At 40.1% G+C, this 24,136-nt stretch overlaps 1 protein-coding gene across 1 annotated transcript; it reads right to left on the bottom strand.

Moving 5' to 3' along the window:
* Window positions 1-10,366: 10,366 nt before the first annotated feature.
* LOC121401520 (taste receptor type 1 member 2-like) lies at window positions 10,367-23,532 on the bottom strand. The gene is made up of 3 exons (XM_041586587.1): window positions 22,567-23,532; window positions 21,544-21,667; window positions 10,367-10,447 (listed from the first exon to the last, which is right to left on the bottom strand). Exons 1-3 carry the CDS (start codon window positions 22,966-22,968, stop codon window positions 10,440-10,442), a joined length of 534 nt encoding a protein of 177 aa, XP_041442521.1. The 5' UTR covers window positions 22,969-23,532; the 3' UTR covers window positions 10,367-10,439.
* Window positions 23,533-24,136: the final 604 nt, after the last annotated feature.

Here is a 24,136-nt window from a genome sequence, read left to right as displayed (position 1 = left end):
GACTCTGTATAAATGAAGCATGGGAGGCTGGAAACAGATATTTTTCTTAAGTCTAAGATAATATTGGCTTAACCCTGCTAGTTTTCACCCCACAACACTAATGGGCTTCCATATAGCCAGCTACTTAGAGCCCGCTGCATTGTAAATGATCCAGAAAGATTTGAAGTAATGGTGGCAGAAATTATTTCACATTTCAAGAGTAGGGGGAATGGTTAGACTACATTGGAGAATGGTTTGGAGAAAGTAATGAAAGTGGAGAGAGAAACTATTAAGTAGAAGGCAATTAAAAGAGAAGAACAGACTAGGAAAGAATTTGAAAGATTGTCTGGAACATGCCTTGAGTGATCCCCCAAAGGAACAGAGTACATGTTTATTAGGAACCAAAGGTATGTATAGCTGCGGACAGTGTGTGGATTTTGCAAAAGTTGTTCACACCGTAGGACAGGAAAAATATTCTAACTATAAATTTATCAACTATAAAATGGTTTGGGATCTACATTTTAAAATGGTCCTTGTGGGAAACTGTATGTTGGGGAGACTACAAGGCCACTTACTATAAGGGTGGGACAACATAGGAGCGATATCAAATGTGGCATGGTTTTTACTGTAATCTCGATGATGATTATTTTGTTGACGATATATTCATTAACCAAAGCTTGTTGTAGGAGTATCGTCTCTCTATTTTGATCTTTGATTTTAGCTCACTTTTGCACTAATTGGTTATTAATATATATGGAATATTAATATGATGAAGACAGACCTGTTGAAGAGAAATTAAGATTGATGTGTCGTTATATCCTTCACCCAGAGTACACAGTGTAGGGTGTATGCACTTTACTTGCACTCTTTGCACTTTCAGTGCTATTATAGATTATACATTTAACACTTTATATGGCTTTTCTTTATTTATAATGTGTTTTTAATCTTAATCTGTGTTACATATGAGATGTGTTTGTTATATTATGCCTCCTCTCATTGAGAGATATTAGCTGTGGTTATAGTATTTGGTTATATGAATAGGTTAAGCATCCAGTAGGTGGCACATGGGGAATAAGATATGTAGATCTGGCACATGTGCAGTATAATAGAAGAGGCAGGGAAGCCATGTTTGGTTTGGAAATAGTACTGCCCATTACAACTGCTACCAGATTAACAAGATACATTGAAGTCTACGGATGGCAATTATTAGACCATAGGCATCATTTTTAAGGTGAAAATTGACAAACAATTTCCCTCATCACTGCTTTGGGCTATAGACACAAGAAACCCCTTGTCAAAAGGGGTCTTGGTGTCTGAAAGTTGGGGTGTTCTCCAATACACCAACTTGTCCGCCTTATAAGCCTGAGTGCTGTGTTTGGTATGTACTAAATTAAATGTTTTAATGACTTTGTAATTATACATTGTTGTAATTATTTGCTTAATTAAACCATTTATTTGCAAACCGTAAGTGTCTGTACTAATGATGTGCTGTGCAGAGTAACTTTTGTAGCGGGTCATCTTAATCCCTTTAGAGTCACAGAAGCCCATAGGCAGGCTAGTTATAACCTACTTATTACTCTGTCTGTCCTCCTATGAATTATCATCCTCTGAACTCTCGATCCTAAACATGGGATAAGAGCACCTCGTAAAGTCATTGCGGTTGGTGTGAAATTTGAATATTTAAAGGGACCATGGGCAATAATAATTAGCCTATCTTCATAGTTCCTTATATTGTCTGATCCTTGCTCTTGACACTGCCTGTCCCTGACCTTCTCTTGCTTGCTGCCCGACCTTTGACCCTACACGACTCTCTTGGATCCTGTTGTGTACTGCGATATTGGTGTGTTTGAATCGATGTATGACCTTGGCTACTCTCTCATCTCTTGAATCTGTACTGCTTCTCCTAGTATCATCATCATCATCATCATTTTTTATATAGCGCCGTCAAGATACGCAGTTCTTTACCTTAGTTATAACAAACAGGGAATAAATGGTGGATAACAAACCAGGGTTACAGATACAATAGGATTAGAAGGCTCTACAAAATAGAGTTTACAAACTAAAGGTTAGGGTAAAATTTAGACATTAGGATTTTAGAAACAATTTTGTGATTTTTGATACAGCAATGATTAATTAAGGTACATTGAATAAGCTTCTTTAAACAGGTGGGTCTTTAAGGAGCGCTTAAAAGTTTGGAAAGAAGGAGAAAGTCTGATAGCTCGAGGTAGAGAGTTCCAGAGAAAAGCAGATGCCCGAGAGAAGTCTTGTAGACGAGAATGGGCAGAAGTGATGAGAGGAGGCGAAGATCAGAAACAGAGTGAAGGTTGCGTGAAGGAGAGTATTTGGAGGTATCAACCAGGCCAGTCCCTTGACCATGCTCCTTGTTTTTTGTTCCAGTTACAACGTTTGTCTGCCCAGAACTCACTCCATGGTCCTCTTACATTAAGACCTGGTGACACCCAAGTAGTGGAGGGCTTGTCTCAAAGCCAAAGGTGGCTGTTATAGGTGGAAGAATGAGCTGCGCCTGGGACCTTGGCACTAGTTCTGGGTTTGGGACTTCTTTCATAACAATATGTGAATAATGATTATTTCAGGCTTTTGAACATGTTGACCTTTTAGAAATGAAAATGGTGTGGGTTATGAATGAGAAATGTGTGTACAATTTGAGTTTTATTGAGCAAGCAGCCTTACATTATTTACAAAAATGATATTATTATCCATAAAGCTGACAAAGGGGAAGTATTGTAGTTCTTGACAAAGAAAAGTACAATAGTGAGGTGTTTGAATACTCAAGGGCACTACACTAAAATCGGGCATGACCCAACCAGTAATATCAAAAAGCAAATTGACCTGATGGCAGAAGAAGCATGGCTATATTCTGTTATAGATGACACAGAGAAAGAATTTTTGATCACTGATAACCCGAGGATTCAGGTGCTCTACCTACTAAAAGTGCATAAGACCCTTGTCAACCCTCCAGGTAGACCAATAGTTTCAGGTATTGGATCAGTACTAGAACCCCACTTTTTACAAAAAGAAGTAATGAAAATGAATGTGTGCCTTATAGACACTACAGACCTTCTTTGCAGACTCAATAAATTAGATTTACTTCCACCATGGTTAATCTTATGTGGAATAGAGACATCCATCTATCCCTCTTGGTGAAGGTATGGCCTGTATAGAGGAAGTGTTATTAGAAACCAATCTGCAAAACCAGAAGATTTTCTTTGTTCTTGATTGTCTTTAAATGGTGTTGATTAAAAATGATTTTACATTTGAGAATGAATACTATTGCAAGGCATGTCGATAGGTGCTACGGATGTACACCACCTGGAAAAGAAGTTCTTTCGGAGAAAGAATGGGGAGAGATGCTACAGTAGCTTCACCAATGGATACAGATTTAGTATAACAATTCATCAAAGACTCCAAATCAGGAAAAGCATCAGGTCCTTATCACTACATAGTGAAATATTACAAACAGTTCTTAAAACACCTAACCTTGTACTTCAAGACCTTTTTCAATTACTTCTTGAGGGTTCACCTCCTACACTGCACATGCAAACAGCATCCATTGTAATGATAGTGAAGGAAAAGACCCTTAATTCTAAGATAGTTGCAGACCCATCTTGCTTATCAAGTAGAGAATTTGCAGGCCGCGCACTCCTGGAATCAACACGAATCGCTCGTCTCCAAATAATTTAAAAGGTAAATACTGTACTTTATTAAGGTATAAGATCAATCATACAACCATAGCGTCTGAGGTCTGACGCGTTTCGTGATACAACACTTCCTCAGAGATCTCTGAGGAAGTGTTGTATCACGAAACGCGTCAAGGTATCCTGTATGTAACACAACAACCATGAGTCTGATGAGTATGATGAGTATGATGAGTATGACAGGTATGATGAGTATGGTGAGTATAATGAGTATGATGAGTATGATGAGCATGACAGGTATGATGAGTAGATTATGATGAGTATAATAATTATGATGGGTATGATGAGTATGACAGATATGATGAGTATGATATATTTCCTTTCTCCAACCCTACCTGCCTCTATTTCCCAACACAATACAACTGATATTTTATATAATGTGGTGTTACCCAGCACAGTCGCTGTGTATTATTTAATTGATACAATGAACTGCAACACATTATGATGCCCATTGACACAACCTTGTGAAACAATTTGTCACTATCATTTGTTAAACCTACTTTTAAAGTCAATACAAATACAAATACAATACAAATCAATATAAAACTCAAATAAAAATAAAGTATAACTTACTTAGTACAGAAAATGTCCTGATAACCATCTGATCTAAATGGAACAAGCAAGGTATTTAAATGTGCAGTGATCAGGCCTCCTATCATTATATCTCCTTCCTTTATATATTTCACTTCTTTATGTGCTTTAGTTATTTGCAAGCGACAGGCCTCACTGAAAGGCTCGACCTCAGATGTGAAGGGTCTGACACAACACATTATACAATAAATCAGTATTTCAGTGGGATGAGCTGTGACTCCCAGCATTTGTCTCATACAGTCCAATGTATCTAATAGAGAGAGGAAGGTCAGAGAGATTCCCAGCAGCAGCAGCAGTAACACCGAGAGACACAGGGGCCCCAGGGTGCAGGTGCCGGAGTAAGGGGCCCGGCTAATCCAACCCTCATTTTATAGAGAACAGACAGAGGATTTGCACAGTAGAATGAATATAGACACAGTCACCTGGGGGAACTCAGCTCTATTCTGGGAATAGTACATGTAACTGACATTTAGACTGTTGTCAAATTTATTTTTGAACTGTATCACATTCTAATTCCAAACTTTAATATGTCAGGACTGAATGTGACATTATTAACATCAGTGGAGAAAGGTTTCATAGGCTACTAAATACATTGAGAGACATTTGGCAAATTTACTAAAGAGCAAATTGTGTGTTTTTGACAAAATCACCAATTGACTAAAGGTCAAGTAATATACTGTGTTGGTGAAATACCTTATTACTGGAAACATTTGTACCATTTGGCCAGGTGTGTTTTTCCTCAAGTTACCATGTGAAAAATCGGAAAGTTTCCAGTCTTTTTTTTTTTTTTTACTCAGGTGAGATTTTTATTTGGTATAGTAAAAAGAAATTACACACACAGGTATATTAAACCTTTCACGTATCATACAAATGTTGACAGGTCATAAAGAGTAACAGTGACAAATCGTTTCAAAAAACAAGTTCTCCATTTCTCTGAACATACAGTAAACATAAGAATTTCTACTTTATTCTCCAGAATCCACAGCTGCCATATTTTCATACATTGGTCAGAGTTATTGTTACGCCTAGCAATTAGTTGTTCCACATTCCACATGTTTTGAACCGATTTTTCCCAATCCGCATATAGAGGGGGGAGTTGAGATTTCCATACTTGAGCTATGAGTCTACGCGCTTGAAATAGAATTTTATGAAGTATTTTTTTTGCAGGGCGAGTCAGCTGATTGGGTGGGTCCATACCTAAGATATACCACTTGGGATTAAGTGGAATCTCAAAGCCTAGGATGGTGGTAATACGTTTTTGTATCCTGGCCCAATAGTCATTTAATACAGGGCAGGACCAGAACGTGTGCAGTAAAGTTCCCTCCGCTGCATTGCACCTAACACAAGTATCCGCAATATCAGGGTGGATTTTGTGCAGCCGAGATCTTGTATAATACGCCCTATGTATCAAGTACAGTTGCAAAATGCTATACTTATACTGTATATGGGTGAAATAGACAGTGGGGTTAACAACACCTGGGCCCACTGATCGTCAGTTATATAGTCAATGGAGTGTTCCCAGTGCGCCCTTGCTTTTATTGAGTTTTTCCCTAAAACCAAATTTTGTAGTTCTTTGTAGAAATGAGTGATAGAGTGCCAGGAATTCTCTGATATCAATTGTTCCATTATGGAGGAGGTACCAAACTGCAGACACTTGGATTTATTCAGTCTATAAAGTGCAGCTCCCACTTTGTGGTATATTAGCCATTGAGAATTGGGCAATGAATAGGTTTGCCTTAACTCATTAAATGCCGTTATCGGACCAAACCTGGCCTATAGACCATATCCCTGCCTGGATCCACTCCTTTGGAGAGGACAGCTTATCTAGAGGAGCCAGTTTACAGTTATACCATAAAGGGGTTTGCAGTTCTAGTACTACTGGTTGGACCAGTTGGAGAGACCATTGCAAACAGAGTTTTTGGGATTCCACCAGGAAGCAGTTACTCACCAACTGCTTTGTCTTATACAGGTTTAGGGCCATAATGGCATAGAATGGAGAGAGATCAGTATTTAATAAACACTGCCACAGCTGAACTAGAGCGTCCTCAGGCAGAGCACTTTTCAGAGTACGGATTTGTGAGAGTTGGGCTGTGAGGTAATACAGATGCATGTCTGGGAGGGCCATGCCCCCATTAGTTTTGGGTCTCTGCAGCGTTTTTATGGACAGTCTGCATCTGTTTTTCCCCCAAATAAATTGCCGAAAGAGGGATGCTAAGTGGGCAAAAAAGGGGGCTTGAATCTTAATAGGCGCATGCCACAGTACATAAAGAATTTTCGGGGCAATCACCATCTTTGTAAGTTGTATGAGCCCAGTCGGACCCAAAGGGAGAAGTTCCCATGCCTGGAACTTGGCTTGAGCCCAGTAGAGTAAAGGCGCAATGTTAAGAGTATAATAGGAGGATATAGGGGTAGCAATGTGAATTCCCAAATATGTAAATTTATCAACCAAATGTAGTTTTGCGCAATCCGGGTTCAGGGGACCAGTTAAGGGGTCAATTGGAAAAAGAGTGGATTTGGAGGGGTTGATTTTGAGGCCGAAATTCGTCCAAAGTCGGCCGTTAACGTCAGAAGTTCCGTGAATTGTGTGTGTCCCCTAAATACACTAAAGTGTCGTCTGCATACATTTGTACCTTTTCTTCTCTGTTTGCCAGTCGTAGGCCAATAATACATGGATTTTGTTTAATTGCTAATGCTAGAGGCTCGATGGCCATGGTGAACAACAAGTGGGACAGTGGACACCCCTGGCGCGTACCCCTAGCTAAGGTAAATTTCTCAGTTTGTGAGGCATTGAGCCTTAGGGATGCCACCGGGGTCTTATAGAGAAGTTGAACTAGCGAGGTGAAGTGAGGGCCAACACCAAATGCTTTGAGGACACGCCACAGGTACGCCCATTCAACTGTATCGAAAGCTTTGGCTATGTCCAAAGCAGCAACTACTCTCTGACCCCGATTACAGTGGTCCACAGATAAGTTGAGCATCAGCCTTCTAATATTGTGCGCGGTGGATTTTGAGGGATAAACCAGTTTGGTCCTCAGTGATTATGTGGGTTATTACTTTGTTTAGTCGTCTGGCTAGAACCTTCGCCAGGATTTTAACATCTGTTGTCAAAAGCGATATTGGCCTATAGGCCTCCGGGGATGTTAAGTCTTTGCCAGGTTTGGGTAAAAGTACTATCGTTGCCATTGAGGCAGGAAGCCTTTGGATGTTGAAGGAGTTGTTAAAGGATTCTAAAAGTTTTGGGGCTAGTAAAGGGGCATGTTTTTCAGAGCCCGCAGCTTTACCTGCAGGGAAAGAGTCAATTGCCTCCTGGATTTCAATTATTGACAAAGGTTGGTCTAAGAACTGTTTAAATTCTTCAGTTAGGGTAGGAAACCTCAAACCATCGAGAAATTGATTCAGCACCTCATCCCTGCGCTCCAGTTTAGAACTATAGAGATCTGTGTAAAAAGTTGTCATGATTTGATTAATTTCAGTGGGGTCTGTGGTAATTACCGAGTCAGCTCGTTAGAGTTTAGCTATCATGGGGGGAGTAGTCTGCGCTCTACTGAGCAGGGCCAGAATCCTGCCTGCCCGCTCACCTTGTTCTAAGATACGGGCTTTGGCAAACAAGTGCTTATATTGGGATTTTTCCCACATTGCCTTTGCATAGTTTCCCTGGGCTAGCTTCAATTGGGCCACCAAATCTGGGGAAGGGTTATCTGAGAGAGCGTTTTCTAAGCGCTTGACTTCACCCTCCAATGCCTGCTGGGCTTGTCTGGATTGCTTTTTGTATGAGGAGATTTCTTTGTTCAAGTACCCCCCTAAGATAGACTTTAAATGAGTCCCAAACAATATTAATGTCAGCGGAGCCTTGATTTAACTGAAACAATTCTTGTATAGTGGCTGCATGTTCCTTGTCATTATTAAGGATTGTTAGCCACAGAGGATGTAAAGACCAGCGAGGTCTAATCTGGGTACTCGGTAGAGTCAGTTGTATCTCTAGGGGGGCATGATCAGTGATACCCCTAGGTAGGTACTCCACTAAATGTAAGTCAGAGAGGGCCTTGTCATTGACAAATGCTAAGTCTATCCTGGAGAGCACTGAATGGGACAACGAGAAGCACAAGTTCTGTCTAAGACCAGGGTGTAGGAATCTCCAGGCTTCGACAAGGTCCACATTGCTAGTAAGTGAGGCTAGGTTGGATTGAGAGTCTGTAATGTCACTAGGACGAGTACGCAGTCTATCCAAGGCCGGGTCCATCAAGGTGTTGAAGTCCCCAGCGGCTATCACTCTGGCATGGGGAAATTGAGCTATGAATTGTGTAAGTTGGGAAATACATGATGAGTCATACGGCGGAGGGATATATAAATTAGCAATCACAAATTCTTTATGATGAACATTTGCATGTACAAAAATAAATCTACCCCTAGGGTCTGATTTTAGCGATAGAAGTTGGAAGGGTACCTGCTTGGAAATCAGGGTAGCAACACCTGATGAAAAGGAGCTGTATGTAGCATGATAATGCCATCCTACCCAAGGCTTTTTGAGTCCTAGTATTCTCCTACCCTCCAAATGGGTCTCCTGTAGAAGTATGACATCCGCCCCCCTTTGTTTCACATAGTTGAGCACTAGTCTACGCTTTATAGGGTTGTTAAGGCCACGGACATTCCATCTTAACAATTTGAGAGTCATGGGGGATTCCAAAACCATTGGGGAAGCACGTGCAATTTGACAGTCAACATATTGAAAATTAAACACCTGAGTTGAACAAATAAAGCATCAAACCGAATAAACATTCCCATCCTACACCCACCCCTTCTACTTTGGTGCCCAACTTTAAGTAGAAATGAACCCATAACAGATAACAATAGATTTGTGGGGGTGTTAGCACAACCGCTCAATCCGAGCTGTGAGAAATGCGCACAAATGAGGCCAGTTGCTGTGGCCTCCCTCCGTCCCCCAACATATAGTGTGAAGTTAACAGGTTTTTACAGACGATAGAATTAAGAATAACATTTCAGTCAAAGTGACATAAGTCCCGTGCAATAGGAACTTCTTACCCACTTGGACTTGGCAGGCACCAGAACACAGATGAAACGTGGCCTGCCATGCACAGTAAAAAAGAAAACTGCAAGGAACAGTAGGACGGTCATCCTGATTAGGGATCAAAAATTTTTTTAAAAAAACCCTTCCTTGAATAGAATTAGGAACATGCAGTACCTGACAAGTGAACCGAGTACAGTCCTAGGACATCAGAAGTATGTTGATCAAGAAAAGGAAATGCCAACAGGAATAAAAATCCTTGAAGCAATGTAGAAACCAACTTGTACAGCATGAGGTAATGTTCTAGAGCGTATTACTTATGAAACATATAGAAGAAAACTGATATCCATTGGTACGTAGTGAATGTTATTGAACTGGTGAAACTTGGCACTCCGAATACAGCAAGGGAAAACAGGTACCAACTGCAGGAGGATATACACCATCGATACACCATCGACAGGCCTGGCGCAGCACAGAGAGAGAGAAGAAAAAACAAAAAAAAACAATCTTGCGAATTCCAGGAGTATGCTGTTCCAGAAAATAAAATGACATCAGGAGCAAATATCATGTAGGCAGGATAGAAAGCCGAAGGTAAATTCTTACTGCTGCCGTTGTCGCCGATCCTGTAGAAAGGAACCAGCAGCACACTGTGTTCAAGTTGCAAAAAGTGTACCAAAATTTATTAAGCCCACATCATACAATTAGGCAACGTTTCGGGCCTACCAGGCCCTTTATCAAGCCATGTGTTACATGATGACCATTCCTTTTAAAGTGAGAGCAAGGGGTGTGTGAGTCCATGCCCCACCCTCTCCTCGTGACATCACAGGGATGTTATATACAATCAGTGAAAATTTGTAACAGTCCAGTGACAAAAATAACGACTAAAAAGGAGAAAAGGAAAAAAGGAAAAAAGGAAAAAAAGTCCATATAAACGTCCAACTCAATGTCCAATTGTCTCAAGACAATCAAAAAAATTATTATTAATGTGAACAAAAATGCATAGTTATCTGATCTAGCATACCTGAGGCGCCCATTAAGACTCACTCTGCATACCGTACTCAGCACTTTTCTGAGACACTTAGTGATATGTCAGATGCGTTGTCAGCACTCAGGGTGTTCTATGCCGATCTTTAATAACCTTAGATAAAAAAGAGAATATGGTTAAAAACATTTGATTAGACAAATTTATAATATGTAATATGTAACATCATTGTATGTCTATACAGGATCAACGTAATTACCTAAAAAATAAAGCTTGCAGGGGTGTATTCCCTGTTCAGACCTCGGGGCCAGATTGTGTCCAATTTATGAATCCATTTCATTTCCAGTTTCTTAAGCATTAGGAGTCTATCCACCCTTCTCCTTGGTATTTCCACAGAGTCAATAACCTGAAATTTAAGTTGACTCACAGAATGTCTGGCTGTTTGAAAGTGTGCAGGGACTGGCAATGCGGTTAAAGCTCTGCGAATTGTTGACTTATGTTTAGAGATACGATCCCGTATCTTTTGTGTAGTTTCGCCCACATATAGTAAGCCACACGGGCATTTCAACAGATAAATTACAAATGAAGACTCACAGGTGAAGTATTTCTTTATCTCATATTTGTTCCCTCTATGTGGATGATAGAAGACATTGCCCTTTGTAACCGAATTACACTGGGTACAGTGCAAACAGGGAAAGGTACCATATTTTGGATTTTGCAAAAACAACTGTTTACAGGGGGTTTTTCCACCAATATCCGCTTTCACCAATTGGTCCTTTAGGTTCCTTCCCCGTTTGTACGCTAGCATCGGTACCTGTTGGAAAGCCGGTATATTCTCGTGGCATGATTGTAAAATATGCCAATGTCGGCGGATAATATTGCCTACATGCCGGCTAGCAGTAGTGAACTTACTCACAAACATCAGCCTGTCTCCCTTCCGGGCGTCTCTTTTAGTAGGGGCTAATAACTCCTCTCTACTTTTATCTAGCATTTTTCTCTGACTTGTATCAAGTACTTCTCGGGGATAGCCTCTCTCACTGAAACGCAACGTCATTTCAAACCGTTTCCTTCTGTAAATCAGTATCATTATTAACTATACGTTTCAACCTTGTGAATTGGGTCAATGGTAATGAATCCCTTAGGGGTTTAGGATGAAAACTGGTATAGTGCAATAAACTGTTTTTATCAGTTGTTTTTCTAAACAGACTGGTCTTGAGTTGTGTCCCCACTCTTGTTAGTTGTACATCAAGAAAATTTATGGTGGTGTTATCATATATACTGGTAAATTTGATGGTATCCTCCATATTATTGAGGAAAGTGTGAAAAGTAGTGAGATTATCCAATGGACCATCCCAGATGACCAGCAGGTCGTCTATATAGCGTATATATAGAAGACAATGTTCTTGAAAGAGTGAATTCTCATATACAATAGTTTCTTCAAGAAAGCCATATAGAGATTGGCGTAGGTAGGGGCAACATTACTGCCCATGGCAGTGCCCCTCTGTTGAATGTAATAAGAATCACCAAACAAGAAATAGTTTTGGTGTAATACGATCTCAAGTAGATCTAACAAGAATTGTTTCTGTGTTGTTGTATACTCAGTCTTGTCTAAATGATAACGTGTGGCAAGGAGTCCAGACTCATGTGAAATAGACGTATACAGACTGGTTACATCAAAACTTGCCAATAAAATGTCATGATCTGGGAGGTGCAGTGTATTTAGAATATTGAGTAGGTGTGTGGTATCTTTTACAAAGGATTTAGTGCTTTGTGCCAGTGGTTGTTAGTAACTTATCCAAAAATATAGCCAGAGGACTTAATACAGAATCTGTCCCTGCTACTATTGGCCTGCCAGGGGGTTTCTCAAGGTTTTTATGTACCTTTGGCAGTGTATATAGCACTGGTGTAATAGGGTGTTTCTTAATCAAAAATTCCTTAAGGTCCTCGTCAATTATGTTATCCTCCAGGGCATTGTATACCTTATCCAATATACACTGTTGAATTGAGGTAAGTGGATTGGTATTTACTTTCTTATAAATCTCAGTATGTGCCAACTGTGAGTGAATCTCCTCAATATAAAAATCCTTGTTCATGACCACCAATGCACCTCCCTTATCCGCTGGTTTGATTATAATATTGTCATTGTGTAACAATTCTGCTAGACATGACCTTTCTCGATAGTTTAAATTTGATTCATGCCCGAACCAGGGATTACGGATAGCCTTCTGCTTAAGCTTGTTAACATCATTTGTAACCATTTTCACATAAGCTTCTACTACATTATCAGGTGATGATGGTGTAAAAGTACTCTTATTACGTAACCCTGTAGCATTAAGAGTGATACATGTAGGATCAGGTGTAACATCATTACAAATTGGCAACATTGTATCAGGCATTTTGGCAAAAGAAGCTTTTTAACCTTAGGCTACGAAAAAACCTTTGTAATTCAATATCCAGGTTAAATGTATCACAACAATAAGTGGGACAGAAGGAAAGACCTCTTTGTAAAATCATTAACTGCTGCTGAGTAAGTATATAGTTAGAAATGTTATATACTAACGTTGTTTGCGTTTGTCCTGCTTCGCAAACCTCGGCGGAAGCTGTTTCCGTTCCTGGGAACACAGGCCGTGTTGGGAGCCCTTGGTGTGGTGGCTTTTTTCTGTTGCCTCTCCTGCACCTCCGTCTGCCCTTGCGGGTTCCGGAATCCGTGAATCTAAAAAAGAGGATGAGGAGGACGTGGAGGCCGTGTTATCTGATGTGCTCTCCTCTACGAATCTTACTCCTTGTTTCCGCTGGTATTCTAGGCGCTGCCCCGTCTCTCAGGTTCTGTTCCGTACTCGCGCGGGATTTGGCGTGAACTTCCTGTTCTCTCCCGTCTGTAGTCCCTGATGTATCCTCGCGGTGCTTGAGTAGGAGATCCTTTCTCCGTGTTCCTCCACCGATAAATCTGTCCTGTTCGATAGTCCTCTGCGTCGCGCTGGAACTTGATGCGTTTCCTGTCCTCAATCACTTTCCGGTGCCTGCTAATCACCTCATCAACCCGGGTATGTAGATTTTTCAAATTCTCTGCATCGGTTGAGTCCTTTAGTTTTTGTTCATATCCCTGATCTGGGATTGTACTTCCGGTATTTTAGTTTGAAGAAATTCTATGTTCAATAAGACAATGTCAAAGGAACATTTATTTATGATCTGTTCGTAGCGTTTCGTGAACTCAATATCATCTGAAAAAATGGTGGGTTTCAGGTTCACACGTAGCCCACGGGGAATCCTCTTCTGCCGATAATATTCTGCAAGTGTCACTGAGTGTAATTCTAGGCCCACAAGTCTTTTCTTTTCTCTCTCTAGTTCACGTGTTAGATTTTCTCCTGTTGGTATTGTTAGAAAGGCACTACTGCCATGTTCTCCGCCGATAATTCGGATTGCATCCGCCTCTGAATAGGCAAAGGTAGAGATGTCCTGTAGTATAGGGCTGGGTTGCGACATTGAAACCATTTGAAAATATTACACTTGCAAGGGAGCAAAGTCAACTCCTGACAGGAAAAATGTATATCTCTGTAAACGTGGAGCGCTCACCTTGCTGTTTCACACTTCTTGTAGTGTCAGGTGCTGTAACTGGTGGACCCACTCCTGTCACTGGGTCATAATAACATGTAGAAAGGAACCAGCAGCACACTGTGTTCAAGTTGCAAAAAGTGGTACCAAAATTTATTAAGCCCACATCATACAATTAGGCAACGTTTCGGGCCTACCAGGCCCTTTATCAAGCCATGTGTTACATGATGACCATTCCTTTTAAAGTGAGAGCAAGGGGTGTGTGAGTCCATGCCCCACCCTCTCCTCGTGACATCACAGGGATGTTATATACAATCAGTGAAAATTTGTAACAGTCCAGTGACAAAAATAACGACTAAAAAGGAGAAAAGGAAAAAAGGAAAAAAAGTCCATATAAACGTCCAACTCAATGTCCAATTGTCTCAAGACAATCAAAAAAATTATTATTAATGTGAACAAAAATGCATAGTTATCTGATCTAGCATACCTGAGGCGCCATTAAGACTCACTCTGCATACCGTACTCAGCACTTTTCTGAGACACTTAGTGATATGTCAGATGCGTTGTCAGCACTCAGGGTGTTCTATGTTCTATGCCGTCCCCTTGACTGGGTCTACAGTCCAGCCAGTCTCCCAAATCTTTGGGCGAAGTAAAGAAGTGAGTGGAGCCTTCTGATATCACTCTCATCCTGGCGGGATATAGCATTGCGTACTGTATATTTTTCTGTCGCATGCGTTTCTTGCAGTCGATGAACTGGGCCCTTTGCTTTTGTACTTCGGCCGAGAAGTCGGCATATATAGAAATTGTACTGTCCTGGAAAGTAATCGAACCCTTCTGCCTAGCCAGCTTTAGCAAACCATCACGGTCACGGGCATTCAAGAGCCGGGCAATGAGTGGCCTAGCAGGAGTTCCAGGAGGACCATGTCTAGTGGGAACTCTGTGAGCTCTTTCGATCGTGAAGGCCTGAGAGAGGGATTGTGGCCCAAAGGTAACACGCAGCCATTCTTCCAGGAACAGTTCAGGGGCATCACCCTCCGCATTCTCAGGAAAGCCTACAAATCTTAGGTTATTCCTGCGGATCCTATTTTCCAAATCATCCGCTTTTTGTTGGGCCATTTGCAGGGATTTCTGTAGATCTTGTATGTTACCCTGTAGGGGAAGACAGGAGTCCTCTAGGTTGCTTATCCGCTGCTCAGCCGCCATTGCCGCTCACGCATTTTCTGCATGTCGTGCCTTATAATGGAGAGGTCGACTTTAATTTCGTCTGTTTTAGCACTGATGAGTGAGGCACAGGTGTCTAAAGTTGAGCGAATCTCCTCCAGAACATCCCTCAACGATGGTTCGGCCAGCTCCTGGGAATTCGGATCTGATGCGGTAGTCGGAGAGCTAGGCCCTGAGGTGGAGGCGCCTTCCCGGCCTTCCCGGGCATACTTCCCCAGCTTTGCGGCTGCTTCCGACGCCCTTTTTTGCGCCCGATTTTGCCCCATTAAGTGGCGTGGTGGAAGGGGATCCCAAATGTGATCCACGTTGCAGGGTAATAAAGGGTCTACCGACCTGTATCAGGATAGTTACGCAGTCAAGGGACGGAGCTCGCCAGATATGCGACTGCTCACATCAGGTAGGTAACCACGCCCCCAAGTTTCCAGTCTTTACCCTTTTTTGACAAAGTCTTTTTCGCCATTTTCTGACTTGCAAATTGATACAATGAAGCTACATCCAGTGACATCATATCCTGTATTCCAACAAAAATGTCACATGTAAGCAGCAAAATGCTGGCATTTATTCATCTTTACTAATAATATTATATTTATTTTTTATTTATATTATTATTTATCTATTAATCATTTTAACATATGACTGCCATCCTCCCACAAATACTTTTTTAGACAATGCTCAAATGAATCTAAATAAATACCTTCAACTTAACCTGTTGATTGTTTGTGGTTCATCACAGTTTTAACATACAGTATTTATGGAATACAGTAATGAATGTATATAACAGGCAGCACTGGTTTATATGTACCTGTAACCTTGATACACCTGTGTCTCTATGTCCTGGGGATGTATCTGCTCAGTATCATTTATGGGAATCCCTCCAGGGAATATTTTCTGAATCTCCCTAGTGATCTATAGATATTGTAGAAACTTAATTATAGATGCAAGAAAATTAGATTCCCAACACTATGTCAGCCATCTTGCTCTTATCTTACATACAGAGATAATTGTGCAATTTTAAGGTTATTATATGACACTGGAATGAGACATGGGGATAAAGGACAGCCTTGTTCAGTGCTGGGAAACTGGGCTTAAAGCTTCCAACTCAGGAACAAACAACCTGATTTATACAGCTGGGATTCTCATTGGAGGATTATTTTGCATATTAATGACACCGTTGGCTCTGGAGTACTGGGGAAACGTTTTATTAGATAATGCAAAAAAACTATAAAATCCACATTAGATTACATGGGAATAAAGGAACCAGTACAGTCTGCATATTCTGATTGTGATTATTTATCAGTCTTGCTCTATCAGCTTCTATAGCAGATGTTATTTCATCCAATATATCTTATAGGGGGGCTCCTTTTGCCTCCTTTTGTATTAGAGCTCACTCTATTAAACTCACCAGACATCATGTCTCTCTACATGCAGAATTTGTGCAAAAGGCAGTTATTTTGTTAGATTTTGTTTGTACTGGAATCAGTTATTTGAGTGACCTCTAATACATCTGCTGGGAAAGGAGCCACCCTATAAGATATATTGGATCTAACTGTCAGTGAATATCTGACATCCAACTGCTGCATGAAGAGAGAATGAAGAGAAACAGATGCTAAGAGAGGAATAGTGAAGGTAAACTTGATTATTTCAGAAACACTAAAGAATATTTAATTGATTGTATTCAGAAAGTTTCTTATTTCAGTCTGATTAAGCTTATATCAAATTTTCATTTTGCAATAGTTCCTCTTTAATAAGGTCTGCACCATATATGGTCAGATAAATGAGCATTTGGTGCATTTCAATATTTATCTTTGGCCACAGTAAATCTTATGAACCAATGTGTATATTCTTTATGGTTAACCCAAACTTGTCTTGTACCCACAGTATAAATCTGGCCTGTGTTCCCTGGTGTTACACTCTGCACCCAGCACCCAATGTGGGATCCATGAAGGGTGGCGGCAGCATCATTTCCTGGGACACAAGCGATTGGTAGGTCAGTACTAAGTACCACTTTGGCTCCCATTACTGCTCCAGTACTTGTTCCCACGTGGAATAATAAATGACTTTTCTAATCTTTCTAGAACATGTTTTAGTTATTGGGTTCAAATTCTTTTTAAATTAATTTCTATGATAATTAACACCTTTATATTATCGGTGCATGTTAACCCTTCCCTAAGAAAGATACTAAAGTTACTCCTTATTATGATCACACTATATGGTGTGGTTGTTGTTATAATCAGTATGTATCAATAACAGCTAAGTATATACTGTAAGCAGGTATTTAAAAGTGAGTTTCTATATAAGTAACAATAAAATAGCATTCACTTAACACCTTAGTGCTGTGTATCATAGAGTCTCTGACAGTGGCCACTGGGAACCATTTTACCGATACTCAATGATGACACTTCTAAGGTTCATTACACAGATCAACTATAGATCATAAAGCTTCATTTCTCAGTAACTGTGATTTAGTGTTAATATCAGGTCTCAATATGATGATGTAACATTTGGGTAGAAATATAGAGGCTAAAAGTCCAGCACTTGAGGTGAGTATGGCAAATATCTCCACACACACAGTGTTTTTGCCTTTGGTGCTCAGATAGGCCGGGATCATTGTGATCCAAACACTGCAGAAGAGCAACATGCTGAAAGTGATGTACTTGGCCTCACAAACCATGATAGTCTTGGCCAGGAGAGAAGAGACAGCTATGGAGTAGGTGATTCCAAAAGTGATGATACGCAGCATGCAGGTTATATCCACAGGGCGACCGAGGAACAGAAACACACTGAGGAAGCTCAGCTTGATGGAGACCAAGGAGGAGGAAACTCAGGCTCCTGTTGTTGGCCCTCACAATGGGGGTATCACTATATTTTATAAACACTCCGAAAATTGTCTCAGTAATAAGGAAAACAGGACTAGGATGGATAAAAAAGTAGTGAAAGGACATCATCACTGTATGTTAGAAAATCTTCCATCATGGGAATACACTGAATCCTCTTCTTGTTTGGCCATTCCATGTCTGGGCATTGGAAGCAGTTTTCACTGTCTGAAAATGAGGGGGTGGGGGAGTCTTTATGGAATCTCATTACAATAAAAGAAAATATATAATATAAATTAAGAAAACATATCAGGTTGTATGTAAATTCTGGACTTTGAGAAAGATGACAGGGTTAATGAGAATTGCCAGGAAAATACATAACTCTGCAGTGTTGATCAGGTGATTTGGTTTTACCAATTAAAAACCAATTGGAGTGGGGGAACAGTACTACAGGCAGCCATTATGTATCAGCTCTTGCCCAGATAATTAGTGACTTTACCAACACTGGGTTTACATGAGTATTTCTCACAAACAACATAATTGATTCTCTACCAGAAAGATAAACTCTAAGTTTCATTGTTTGAGGAAAGACCAATTATCCAAATAGTTGAGGAGCCCCTAAATGGCAATGGATTGTAAGGGGGGTAGAAATCAAGGTTTATGAGGCACCTCAGAGTAATTTATATGGGGAGTGGTCTTAAGGGGAGATGTATGTGTGAGAATATAAAGCCTTTAGATACAGTCTCCAACTGATAGATAAATGATACTGTCATGTGAGCGGTTTTGACACCCTCTTTGCCACTCTATAGCAACCAGCAAATTAGAATAGTTTGCACTTGTATTCATACATAATGAATTATGGGGAAACTAGTGTAGAAAATTTCCCTTGTAAGTAAGGAACATTGTTGCAAAGCAATACCTTTGTATTTTGACATAATAATTAGGTTGGTAATAAAAAATGTGCTTTTAATGCTTTCGTGTTAGCCAGAACAACTGAAACATTTGTCAGTTTTAAGGAGGCCAATAAACCATGCAAAAAGATCACTCAAAATATTTTTTTAAATATGTGAATAGTAAAAAAAATTAAGCAGGATAGGGTGGGACCATTGTTGTCAAAGGGAGGTGTGTTAATGAGAACAGAGATAAAGCAGAGATTTTGAACTGTTATTTTTCATCTGTCAACACAAATGAGGAAACAAGTAATATAGGTTTCCTTCTTAATAGTCCTAAGTCTATAAATTCAACAAACGATGCATGGTTCACACAGGAGAACATGTAAAGATAAACAAATGTCTGGGACAGGACGGTATTCATTGCAGAGTACTAAACAAGCTTAGCTCTGTGATTGTCAAACCTCTTTACTTTTTCAGGATTCACTGAGGTCTGGCATGATGCCGAGAGACTGGCGATTAGCTAACGTGGTGACGCTATTCAAAAGGGACCCCGTTCTCAGCCTCAAAACTTTAAGCCAGTTAGTCTGACATCATTGGTAGTAAAGATTTTAGAAGGGATATTAAGGGATACTTGACTTCATTGCATTAATAATCCTATGAGTTTGTGCCAGCATGGCTTTAAGCGTAATAGATCTTGCCAGACTAATTTAATTTCTTTTTATGAGAAGGTGAGCAGACACCTTGACTCTCGGATGGCAGTGGATGTGATTTACTTAGCCTCAGCTAAAGCATTTGATACAGTACCACACAGAAGGTTACTGTTTAAATTAAGTAATTTTGACCTGGAACATAGCATTTGTACATGGATAGAGAATTGATCTGAACGATAGATTGCACAGAGTGATATTTAAAGGAACATTTTCTAATTGTACCAGTGTTGTTAGTGGAGTACTGCAGAGCTCTGTTCTACGTCCCTTGCTTTTCAACTTGTTTATTAATTGTTTATTAATGACGTGGAGGAGGGCATTGAAAGTACTGTTTCTATTTTGGAGTATGCAGTGCAGTTTTGTGCTCCAGTTCTTAGGAGGGATATAAATGAGCTGGAGAGAGTGCAGAGACTAAGTGCAACCAAACTGGTTAGAGGGAGGGAAGATTTAAAGTATAAGGGGAGACTGACAAGGTTGGGGCTTTTGTATCTGGAAAATAGAAACTTGTGAGGGGACATGATTATACTTTACAAGTACATTAGAATAAATTATAGACAGATAGTGGGGGACCTTTTTTCACATAAAGAGGATCACCGCTCCAGAGGCCTCCCCTTCAAAAAAAAAAGAAGAAAATAACTTTCATTTGAAGAAACATAGGTGATTCTTCAAAGTGAGGACAGTGAGGTCGGGGAATGCACTGCCCGATGATGTTGTGATGCTGATTCTGATAACAAATTAAGAGGGGCTTGGATGTTTTCTTGGACAAGGAGAATATCCAAGGCTATTATGATTCTAAAATCTACATTTAGGGGCAGATTTATTAAGGTTTGAAAAGTAAATTTGAATTTTTGAGTTATGTTTTTGGTCAAAATTCATAAATTTGAGTTGGGAATAATCATATAATTCTAATTCTAATTTGAGACTTATACTTTGACCCTGGAAGTAACTTGAACTTAATTGGTCACCACCTAAATTCTTCTGAGTTCATGTGTAATTCAACGGCAGAGGTCTGTTGACCCATTTGAAGATGTTAATAGCCTTCCTGACATTTAAGGGATTTTTTGTTGTTGAAAAATTGCATTTGAATTCAATTCCATTTTTCGGTTCTGTACTATTCGTTCAAATTTTAAATGTTCGAGTTTTTTTCTTAAATAAGATACCATTCGAGATTGAAGTTCATTCCAGTACATTCAAGATAAAAAAACACTCTATCACTCAACCTTTGATAAATCTGCCCCTAAGTACAGTATATTGGTATATATAGCTTGTGAGTATATGGAGGGGTTGGTGTGATTGTGTGTATGTATAGACACAGGGTTTCATTTGGAAGCAGGGTCTCTCCGCCAATGAGGTGAGTTGAGGCACTCGCCTCAGGCTTCAGCGCCCCCCTGGTTACCAGGGGTGGCAAAAATGCCGCTCCTGGTAACTAAGAGCCGAATTTCCGGTTTTGAACCCGGAAAGTTGGCTCTTCTAGTGCAGTGCGCACAACTGTGTGCTCTGCATTAGTGACGTGGACCCCCCACCATGTCCTGGTCTGGAAAAGTGAGTACCGTGGGGAGGGGGGGGCGGCAAAACAAAGCCCGTCTCAGGCGGCAATATGCGCAGGATCGACCCTGTTTGGAAGGGTTGAACTTTTTTTTCAACCCGACTTAACTATGTAACAAATATATGAGAGTCTCGTTCTCCATTTATTCTTTATTAAGTATTTCTTGCATTATGCCAATCTATGATTATTGTATGATTATTGATGAATTTTTGGAATTTTTTTTTAAATTGTTAATGTTTTCCAAGGTCAACACTTTTTATATTATTAAATATGCTGTACACTATTAATTATTTGTTAGTGAACATGGTTTAGAGTTAACCTGTGAAATGCAAATAGAGAGAGACAATATTACAATTGGATTTTATTTTCTGTTTAAAAACAATGTGTTGCTACATTCCATGTGCTTATGTCTCTATTTAGCTTTCACCTTCTATTTGTCTCTTTCTCTGCGCTGTATTTATTCCTTTCACATACATTTAAGGTAAGAAAATAAATACATTATCAAAAATGATATTTGTACCAGTTGTGTTGGAGATCTCTCCATTGGAACAAGGGGCACAATCATAACAGCAGGTTTTGGCTCCAGGTATTGGCACCTTCCTTTGTCCAGGGGCACAATTGGCTGAGCATTGAGCTATTGGGATCTAGAAATACAATTAAAAAAAGTGTAGAAAGTTGTGAGAATTGGAGTTTTCTATAGTGAGCAATGGAAGTGAAGGGGGCAGAGAGCAAGGGATAATTATTCAGGTGCAGGTCTGATTATATGATTATACTTGTTGAGTGAACCTCAAACTATAATTTAGTCTGAAATTGTCAATAGTGTAATTCTTTGTGCTACACATTTCTCTTTTCTCCTTCTTATTTGGTTAAAATGGCGTTCATTGGAGATGACCTTATGGTACTATAAAACTTTCTAGATAACAGGTTTCTCAGGCTTCTAATATCCTTATCATTTACAGTAGGGGGTACATTATCCCTTATAATACATGAATGATACTCAGAGTTCCCTGTATAATTCAGCCTGCAGCCTTGTGTCTTTATATGGTCACAGAACAACCCCTCAGTGACTTCTAATATCCTTATCATTTACAGTAGGGGGTACATTATCCCTTATAATACATGAATGATACTCAGAGTTCCCTGTATAATTCAGCCTGCAGCCTTGTGCAGCGCCGGATTATGTGGGCGGGCACCGCAAGGCCGAGCGGTTCTGTCACCCGGCCTTGTGGTCCTAGCCCATTTACACCTTTCCCTACGAGCGTGCATGCGCACCTTAACAGGAGCACTCAAGAGCTGCGCTCCCCAGTGTTTCACAGACAGCGGCTGGGCGACATGCTGACCCTAATTTTTTGCCGCCCTACTCCCGGGCCTATGTGGCCTCACCACAAATCTGGGCCTGGCCTTGTGCCTTTATATGGTCACAGAAGTTCACAGTGATTTCAATTAACCTTAGAAGATAAACCCCTACATTAATATACATAAAGAAATATGCACCATAAAGTTTAATAAACATTAAAAAAAGAATAAAGAGTAATATTCTTACTTCATTGTTATTTGTTTTCCATTTTATTAATGATGAAGTGATGTTCAGCTGCTGATCTGGTGGAGCCCAAGGTGAAAACTCAGCAAAGAAGTTGTTATTCATTTCATCTGCATCTGTGATACCTTTATAGATCCGTAACCCAGTGATATATTCTCCATTTTCATCAAATGAGAAGGTTGCTCCATGTTGGGTCCTATCTTGTGGTTTCCTCAAATGGCAGTGCAGCTGCTGTTTAGGAAAAATGTTTGAATAGGTCAGTGCTGACAAATTAGACTTGGTAATAATGGAGTAAAGCCCATTAAACCCATAGAGATAATATACGTTTGAGTTACATAATGATTTATGTCTATTGTCAGCAGAGATCTGGGGAATGTCAAAAGCTCTGCACTCCAGTGGCCACATTGTTACACTCACAGTAGGGTTTTGCCAGACTTCTCATTACAGGAACAATCTGTTTGTACCTTTAGTGGCTGAATAGATTGGGCACTAGCTTCTGTATAATTAACTATTATCCCACAATGCATCCTTCCATTGTTACACTGTATTTTACTGGGGGTCTCTTTACCTTAGCATTGCTATTTTGCATCAGTCAATAGAATGTTATTGTGGATGTGTAATGGGTCCTAAAGGCAAAAATCAAGGAGTTGTCCAGGACACTGAGCATGCTCAGATCAGCCGACCTTGATCCTTCTATTTATAAAAGTTTTTAGGCTGATGGAGAGCAGCTTGGTCACAGGCCACTTAGTGTGTTGATAAAAAACAGACTTAGAACAGTCAAGGTATCATGTTTAGTATCCCAAACCCAGAACAGACCCCAAAGTCCATGTCACGGCTGAAGCTTCTGTTTATAACAGCCGCCTTTCACATTGCTACTCATATGCCGCCAGGTCTTAAAGTGAGAGAACAGGAACATGTGACTGGTGTAATGGGGAAAGAGCAGAACGTAGTTGAAGAAACAGACCAGGTTCAAAAGCCAATCAGTCCGCGTGGTAAAGAGTCAGGATCTAGAAGCATAGTCAGAAAACAGACAAAGGTTGGTTCAGGCAGTGATACAGCAATGGTCAAGGACAGGCAACAGTCAAGGAGCAGAAAACTCAATAATAAGTGCACCCAGGAACTATCTTGAATAGACCTATGTTTGGCAATGCAAAAAAGGAACTGAGCACTTTTAAAGATTTAAACTTTGCACCAAACACAATGACATAACGCATGTAGGTGCGCAGTCAACCAGTGCACAAGTGGGGACGTTGCCCGCCAGGTACTATTACACATAATTGTGAGTTCCAAGGATTTTAGTACACTGAAATGGCATAAAAAAAAAGCATACTGCTTTGCAGAATTATTGATAGAAAGGCCCATATGTTTAATACACTCTCATGCACCATATATAATTCTGTTCCTGAGATGTCTGCATCCATAATTACTAATTTTGTATGTTTGAAAATGTACCGCCCATTGACCTTTACTTGATGCTGTTACAACTCTACTTGAAACATTTTAAAAATTGAATATTTTGGTGTGCCCTTATGTCTACAGACTCAGAGACAAATATTTTATTATATCATAATAT

Source organism: Xenopus laevis, chromosome 1L (assembly GCF_017654675.1).
Source record: "Xenopus laevis strain J_2021 chromosome 1L, Xenopus_laevis_v10.1, whole genome shotgun sequence".
In the NCBI taxonomy this organism is placed as follows: Eukaryota; Metazoa; Chordata; class Amphibia; order Anura; family Pipidae; genus Xenopus; species Xenopus laevis.
Note: the sequence above shows the minus strand (reverse complement) of the source record. Positions and strands in the feature narration are given on the sequence as shown.

Bases quoted from the DNA above. Each gene is read 5' to 3' on its own strand.
- LOC121401520 (XM_041586587.1), bottom strand. From the start codon at position 22,968: ATGTGGCCACTGGAGTGCAGAGCTTTTGACATTCCCCAGATCTCTGCT. The intron at 21,668-22,566 runs GTAAGAATATTA...TTGTATTTCTAG, and splicing joins GGAAAACAAATAACAATGAA to ATCCCAATAGCTCAATGCTC.